General features: G+C 40.4%; 1 protein-coding gene across 1 annotated transcript; it reads right to left on the bottom strand.

Moving 5' to 3' along the window:
• Positions 1-93: 93 nt before the first annotated feature.
• On the bottom strand, positions 94-6,391 carry LOC119891281 (intracellular hyaluronan-binding protein 4-like). The gene is made up of 8 exons (XM_038702758.1): positions 6,030-6,391; positions 5,348-5,492; positions 4,748-4,900; positions 4,590-4,661; positions 4,408-4,488; positions 1,555-1,726; positions 1,036-1,224; positions 94-258 (listed from the first exon to the last, which is right to left on the bottom strand). Exons 1-8 carry the CDS (start codon positions 6,256-6,258, stop codon positions 193-195), a joined length of 1,107 nt encoding a protein of 368 aa, XP_038558686.1. The 5' UTR covers positions 6,259-6,391; the 3' UTR covers positions 94-192.
• Between the last annotated feature and the right edge of the window lie 2,411 nt (positions 6,392-8,802).

Genomic DNA, 8,802 nt, shown 5'->3' with positions numbered 1-8,802 from the left:
TGCAAAAGCATTTATTTTCCAGGAGTCAAAATGCAGAATAGTTCCTTCAGTGCAGTAGAACAAAATAAACCAAGTACAATAAAACCCCAAATCTTTACAGCAGAAACATTTTTTTTTTAATTTTTTATTATTTAGCAAGTGTCAAGTGCAACCAATATTCCCCACAGGAAGTAAACAAAGTAGTAAATTCAGTTATCTTCCTGCTGATAGTGCTGGGAAGTCTTCTGGGTCATCTGGGTTAGGAGCCAGCTCATCCTCCTGGTGGGAGGAGACATTACAAAACACTGCTTAATCATGTTGCACACAACTCAAAGATCTGTTTAATATTCTGGTTGATTACAGTATATTTGGGATTGTAGTTTATAGTAATGACATAGGTTTTCCAGTGTAGAATGTCTCCTTGAACCAAGATGGCGCTGCGCATAGCTGCCTCGGCGTTAGATGCCCTCAGTTCTGTTTTTTTTTAACCTCGCCACAAAAACAGCTTCTTCACGTCTGCAGCTAGCCTCATTAAATACTACAAAATGTCTCTGCACGTGTAAATACCATTTCATATCGTTATTCTATATTTTGTCAATAAAATAAATATGTACACAATATTCTTCCGTTGCAATATGTCTGCACAACACAAACCGAGTAATGCACCTGTAAATATCTAAGACGTTCTTTTGCAAATACTTGTATAAAAAAAAAAAATTGGAAAAGACAGATGTTAATGATAAAAGAATAGAGAAATACAATACATTTCTTCATATATACACAACTTTATCAAAGTACGTGTAAAAACTACTTGGCAATAAAGCACTTTGCTTCTTCTTGAAGAAACAAATGCAATCCCTTCAGAACACAAGCCAAGGCTCAAATGCAGACATCAAGTGAACCTCTATCCATAAGTGGAGGAGTTGACATTTCTTTTAACTCTGAAAGCACATACTCGCATACTAATTTTAGAACTCCATGTACTTCCACTGGGGTAGCCTACATTTTGTGTCCCTACATCAATTTGCATTAATCTTGGCTAAGTCAAGAACTTACCCTCTCCACTATGGGTTTGGTTCTCTCTGGGCGACTTGCCGGACCACCTCGTGCTCCCCTTCCCCGACCCCCACGACTGGGGCGTCCAAGACTCCCGAAGTTGATGTCCAGAAGGGAGGTGATGTCATTCACAGACCTACGAAGGAAGTGGCCATCATCCTCCATGTCCTCCACAGACTCTTTGAGGTTCTGAAGATTAGAGGCAAACGGTAAATATAGTCTGATCGACAGTTACAGCAAAACACATCATCTCCACAGATCTAAAGTCTGGCCAGGAGAAAACGCTTCTCAAAAGCCTGGGCTGAAATTCTTAGATCATTAGGTGCCCATCACAGTACAGACAACCACCCTTTGCCTAGTTCACACATTTCTGAAGGACTTCCGTCTGTAAGTTACAGTGAAACATCACTACATGATAAAGCACTCTGCAAGCTCTTAATGCCAGCTCACAGCTCTACTTTCAGCCAGGCTTTGTTGTTTTCTTGGGAACAGACTCCATGAAGGGCTTCACTTGCTCACCTCCAGGTGCTTTGACTGGTGGATGACCTTTGCTTTGGAGGGAATCTTGTTCTCTGCTTTGCGGATATTAAACTCTGCCTTGGGTCGACTCATCTCTTGCATGGCCTTCCACTCGTCCAGGGTCATCTCCATGGCAACCTGGACCACCATCTCTCCATCCTCCTCTGTTGCTCTGATCATAATTGGGAACAAACTACAGCGGTCATTCCACTTTTAAGTTTGAAGATGTCAGAATAAATTCTTTTTTTTTAATGTCAATCTAGTGTGACATTGCCAAATAACGACATTCTTCGGTTCTTTGTCATGATAAAGCAAAAAAGAAATTCAATTTCACTAGTATATTTGGCTAGGGGATGTATTCAATGTATCATTGCAAAAGAAAGGGTAAAATCCAGTTTGAAACCTTGTTAGAACCAGAATTTTTAAAAAAATTAACAAAAAAAATAAAAAACCGACACCCAAGCAGCGGTGTTATTTTCCATTAGGGGCTTTCATACTGCATTATTTTTGAGAAGTATTACTAGCTCTAGTATCAGTAGTAGTATAATAGCTCTATGAAAAGTATGTAGCTGGAAAGGGGGTCAGATTTGATCCACCTCTGAGCTAGCAACTTTGGTAGTAACAGAGCTGGAACAATGAGGTGCGACACATTGATGACATGCTGAAGACCACTTTGTTCTTCTGATTAGCTGCAAACTGTTCAAGGTCAACAGCAATTTTGGGATATACTGCATATTATGCACAGCAACTTTGCTTGGGTTTATAGGATGGTATAAATGTGCACATTAGCAAAAGAAACTAAATACTTTGGTTACCCGCCATTGTTTTGCAAGCAAGGCCTACATGTGGTGCATTTGCTCTACGTCACACAAGACGCCAATGCTGTTGTGTTACACATCAGTCTGTCTATCTATAGTCATGCCTCTGCTTCTGGAAAGCCGGATCGCTGTGTTAAAGCACTCCGGGTTGTGGGATTATGCTGCAAACTTATGATCAGTATCAATGAGCGAATCAGACATATTGGCGGATATTCTTTCTGCGTTTATTGCGGGATCTCTGTATAAAAATGGCCTTTTAACAGAAACCTGCTTTTCTTTAACAAATTTGATTTTGTATCAACTGTGGCAGTCAGCTAGGCAGGGATGCCCTTATACGGGCTCTTGCTCATTATCTGGTCCAGGCCCCCCATACACCCACTCAGTCTGTCTCAGTAATTCGACCTCTGCTCATAGCGCTTTCTTCAGGGCTGACACGGCACTAAAATTAAGTGTGGCAGTAGGTCTGGCTGTACGAAATAACTCCGCTCAGGGTGTGCTTGTTCTGGTGTGACTGAAGTTAGTTAGGTGGCTTTACTGGTTGCTAGTGTCGCCAATTCGAGTCCAGTGTGGACTGGTAGCTGGAGAGTTGTGCATTTCAACGCATGTGTGTATAAACACAACAGAGTGAGAAAATGTTAAACAGTTAGTGGTTACTTTAAAGCTCTGTCCGTCCATCAGGAAACTCCATAAAATTATCAATTTTCACCAAAATCAGAGAATAAAGTTAATTGTTTTTGTACAATAATTAGTGAGGCCCCAAGCAGGTCTGGTACCTACACCAGCCCCTAGAAAGACTCTACTCTGGCTGTATACCGTTTTTCCAACTTAATTCTTGTCCCATTTGTGGTCTAATAAACAGCAAAGTCAGCAAATTCAGAGTTTCCCCAAGATAAGTTAACAGATGAAAATTAAAAGTTTAATATTTCTGAGGATCTAATCGACAGAAATGCAATATAAAGATCCATACCCATTTCCAGTGGTGTGTAAAGACATGATAAACCATTGTTTTTATTACCTTAGAATGAATCATTTATATCTACATAACCGCGGGCACCCAGTTCCATGGACGTCACCACGTTGCATAGTCATGTTTCTACAGTAGCTAAAACAGATAAACAGCGCTACAGAGCGCGTTCCATCACTACATTCAGGCAGTGCAGACACTCATCACAATGTCGAATATGTACGTTAGAAGTAGTAGTAATAATAATAATCTGTAGGGGTCGGCAAATAAGTTTTGCATCAGAGCAGTACTTTCAACCATTACATGGTGGATGAGAATTTAAGCCATAATATTGACTTGCATCAACATGTTGTTCGGTTAGCTCATGTCAGTAAGGCGCAGGACTTGTAACTGAGGGTTGAATGTTTGATCCCATGTTGGGACAACCCCCCCCCCTGCAACAAATGGATTCTGTAGTGAATGTTTCTCAGATCACGGCATGTGCTGCACTGTTATTGTTTTGCTGTTTGATCCTCATCCATCAACCTATCGAAGCTTTACTCTGGCCACTTCTTTAAGTTTGCTTTTAACATAATACCTTATCTAATAGGGGGGGCAGAGAGCAGTTTTAACTGTAAGTCATGCAAAACTACTCTAGTGCAGTGCGAGAATACAGAGCTGGAAATTAGCATAATAGGTTCCCTTTAACTATTGTCTAATCAACAATTACTTGGGCAGAAGAGGGGCTAGATCAATCCTAAAAAGGCAATTAATTTTCATAAGTGTCACTTCCACTCAAGTTCAGACAAGCCACTCTTGACTGATTTATATGCCACTGAACCAGGTGACGTAAATGCTCTGTATTTGTATAGCGCCTTTCTAGTCTTTTCAACCACTCAAAGCGCTTTTACACTACATCTGCATTCACACACATTCATACACTGGTGGAACAATTCGGGGTTTAGTATCTTACCCAAGGACACTTCAACATGCAGCCTGGAGGAGCCGACCTTCCCATTAACGGGCAACCCGCTCTATCCCCTGAGCCACAGTTGCCCCACATGTAGAAAGATGCTTGTGTGTGTTACTCACCGATTCTGAGTGTCTTCCTCCACCGGTATTTGGGGTTCCTCAGATTTGACTGGAGCATCAGATGCACTTTCCATTAATTCACTTCACAAAAAAAAAAAAAAATGGACAGAAAAACAGAAAGTAGTCCATATTAAGCCCAAGTGTAAAAGTTGTCATTTTTGTGTTAATCAAAATTCACTTACCTTGCAGCTTCTTCAACACTGCCCCAGTTCCAGGGTCCTCTGCCTCCCCTCTTTTCCTCAGGAGAGATGCCTCTGCAATGAATGTCGTCAATACACCATTATTAGAGAAACAACATAAGCATTTTAAACTGGACTCCTGCATTAACAAAAAGGCTTACGTTCCATTGTGGCGATCATACTCTCTCTTGCCCCTCAGGTTGAAGTTGTCCGAATTCATTGTGTATCCTCCTCCACCACCACCTCTTCTTCCTCCTCTCCTACCTCTGCTCCCCCCTCCACCCCTGTAGTTGGAGTCTGCATTATAGGAAGGCCTAGGGACCAATCAAATTAAAATACAGTTTATTGCTCCAATAGCTCCTACATTTCAAATCCAGCTGATGGGAGTATTGCAGTAGACATTGGTCTTATGAGAAAAAGATAGGTGATATTAATTAGTGACAATTACAGTGGTAAATGCTGAAATGTCACTTAACATTACCATTCATAGGTTACTGTTCATACTAGACCACACCAGACTACCCGAGTGTCTTTAATATAGCAATGGTGTGTTTTATTAATTATTTTGTCATTGCATTTTAAGAAGAACTATGTAGCATTGCTTATTTCAAAAGTTGCAGTCTCATTTTAAATAACCTTAATATAAATTCACTTTCTGCACAAAAAAAAAGAAGTCAGAGCAAAACAGAGCATGTGCAGACTTAATTATTATGCAGAGTTGAGTTTCAGCCTTTAGCCCTAACATGTATGAGAACACATACTTAGAGATGGAAAACTCCTGGGGGTACTCCCCTTGGTTGGCTCTACGCTCCCCAAAGGCAGCCCTCTTTTGGCCCCTCTGGGGCTCTTCTCTGCCATCTCCACTCTCGGTCACTGGTCCAGGACGAGCCTGCTGCTGCTTATGAACTGAACAGAGAAAGAAAGGTAGTGAGATATTCAAATTGTGCTGTATCACTACCCCAAAACTGCCCTTTTTGGAACCACTCATCTATAAAACCCACTTATTACAGTCTGTGATACCACAAAAAAAAGTGATGGCTTATATTTCAATCTTCCATTACTCCACAAATCTGATTTAAAAAACAAACAAAAAACAAACAAAAAAACCCAGTATCAATCTCCTTACATTCTTTCAAACCTCCATCCTACAAAAAGAAGAGAACTGGTCTGATAAGAAAACAAACAGTCCAGTACCCCCCCACCCCCCCGGAAAAAAGATAAAGTTTGCATTTGACTGCAATGAGAATGTAATTCTCGCCTGCCCTCCCTGACAGCATGTACATGTGCTCAGCAGCCTCGCTGACCTTGCACCATCAGCAGCTGACAAAGCCTCATCATGCTGGCCACTCTTGGCTGGACTATCCGGTCTAGAAATACTAGCAGTTGCCAGAATAGTTTGTATTTCGGGTGTGTAACGTTAATGCACCCAAGCGGTTAGCTTGCCTGGAACCGGCACTTGACCATCCGACGCAACGGGGAGGCGTCTGTCCTTCTGGGATTCCTTCTGGCCAGGTTTTTTCTGCTTGCCTTTCTTCGCACAGTCTTCCTTCTTCTTCTTATTCTTCTCCTTTTCCGTTTCCACTTCGTTGATCAAGTCGAACGGGTCCGCCTCGTCATCCAGAAGATCACCGAACCTGTTCGCCACAACGCAGCCGTAGGCGTCCGGCAGCATTTTAGCCTGTGTATGAGGGGAAAAGGGCCGACTTCAAAGGCTTCTTCAAGATGAACACATGTCTTGCAAAAATCAAACAGCAAAACGACCGAAAAGAGCTGCCAACAGTGTGTTACTTTGGTGCCCTGGTGAACATCCAACAGATGCCCACAGCCGTTTGTCGATACTTTTAAATGGTTGCACGTGTGGAGACAAGCGACACCACGCCCCTGTGCTCATCAATAGGCTATTCACTAATCAATATTCATTGCGTAGACTTGGCTCAAGTGCCCTGCCAATGTTGGTGGATTATTCTCTGCTTAGTCAGGTCGTCCTGCTCAAACTGACACAGGGACTCAAGTCAAAGGGGATTGTATTTATTCAATAAAATAAAATATAAAAACTAGCCTGGGCAAATAAATATAGTATAATATTCAACGATAAAACACTTCCAGTTTGTAGTTAAGTTAAATAAATGACACCAGCCAATTTCAAGCTAAAGTAAGATCTTGATAATTTATTTTCTTCTGAAAAAGAGTTTAACCCTAATTATTAAAGAACACTAAAGTTATTCATTGAAAAATACTATACCGTTAGGAAGCATTTATACTGAGTGCCAAAAAACGCTGTTCGGTTACATTATGAGGGGAAAAGTGATTTTTTGCAGGAGCTCACATTTTCTCAGAGGAGGTTTCAATTAACGTTAAGGGTAACATAGCTAACGTTAGGTATGAATATTTTAATGTAACTGCTAGTTAACAGTTAGTAAGCAAGATTACTATTTCAGTCTGACAAGTTAAACACCAGCCTCTAGTATTTCGGTGTGACAATAAAATCTAATAATCAAGACAACCCAACATTGGTTTTAGTACACACAAATGAATACAGCTGTATAGTTATTTACACAATATGTAATGTAAATCATCAGATTTCCATATGCCTATGGAACAGCTTGCATTAAATTGTGCAGAGGTATAAACTCCAAAATTATTCACGAACTGCCTATATCTATCTATATACTGTTCAGACATAACATAATGTCTGCTCATGGACCATTACTTAAATGACCATCCAACTGATAAAATAACCTTATGAATGTACAGTAATACTCAGATCTGTTCTAGCAATAAAATGAGAACAACGTACCCTCTAACTTCACACCAGCAGGATGAGTCAGGATATATTTTATGTAATGAAGATACAGCTTCATCTAGTGGTCAGAGTAGAAAGTACAAATCTGTGGGGTGAACCTATGATCTTAATGTACAACGTATGTTAGAGGAGTCCTGTATTTTACCGTTTTACTATCAGCCTATACATGTTCAGGAAATAATACAAAGAGTGCATAAAGATGAGGTCTTATAGGTATTTTCAATTACACTTGCATAGACAGCCAGTTACAATGTAAATTATCACAGTTATGAAAAAAAATATATCCACATTTAATTCTTGAAAATATTTTGGGGGGTTTGTTACAAATTGTCAACAATGTTTGCTACAAGACAGAGTAGTAGCATGACATTAAAATGTGGAAAGCAAAAATGGATTGTTGATCATCAAAAATAGCACTAGCTACATTTAAATCCAGGACTATAGTGTGTATAACTATAACCTGGATGGCTGATAATAGGAAATGGGACAACCACATGAAGAAAAAAAGAAAGGCTTTGGTTGCACCACATTGAATAACTGGAATAACAACTCATGAGATATTTATATATTCTTATTTATATATATAAGAATATATATATTTATATATTCTTATTTATATGGGCATATTTTCTGAACTGTTACCCCTACATTAAAATGAAACTCACTTGGATGTAATATCTTAAACAATGCCAGTGCACCAAAAATAGCAATCAATGGCCTCAGTCTTGATGTTCTGATTTCCAGCACTTGATTGTGCGAAGATCAAAGATCATCACTATATAAAAAAAACGTGTAGACAACTTTACTTTGCTAGAATGCAACATATTTTGAAAAACAGCCTACTGCTTTGGTGGATTTTTTCATGTCTTTTTTCCTAAATTATACAAATGTAACACAAACAAAATTTCAAAAAAACTTCAGTTTCTATTTCTTCCTGTATCACACAGTACATCCTTTGTTCAAGCATTTCCGCACTAAAATGATTACGTAACTTTGGCGCCTCTGGGCCACCGTTTATTTTCCCTTTAAATGTAATAACATAAACAGACTCCTCAGCGCGGGAAAGAGCCATCTGCTCCTCGGCAATGTAAAATTAACCGCCCTCCACTCTGATTGGCTCCCTGGAGGCCGGACGTGCGCGCCGCTCATCTTCACCAGCCAATCATGAAGTCAGGGTGCAGGAGCGCGCGTCAGTGTTTAAATCTCATTGGACAAAAACGTCTCGACCAATCATTGCACACAGAGCGCTGTCTGTTCCTCCTATTGGCCTACGAGCTTGCTTGTTGGCTTTATGTGGCGGCTGCCATTGGTTACATCTGACATGTGATCGGATCCCTGCAGCCGATTGGTCAGTCAACTGCTCAGGCGCGATTTTGCAACGCGGGACAACGCTCCTGTAGGCGCACACAGGTC

Source organism: Micropterus salmoides, unplaced genomic scaffold, assembly GCF_014851395.1.
Source record: "Micropterus salmoides isolate LMB-PRFRI ecotype aquatic unplaced genomic scaffold, ASM1485139v1 Ms_hic_scaffold_7, whole genome shotgun sequence".
NCBI classification, from domain to species: domain Eukaryota; kingdom Metazoa; phylum Chordata; class Actinopteri; order Centrarchiformes; family Centrarchidae; genus Micropterus; species Micropterus salmoides.
Note: the sequence above shows the minus strand (reverse complement) of the source record. Positions and strands in the feature narration are given on the sequence as shown.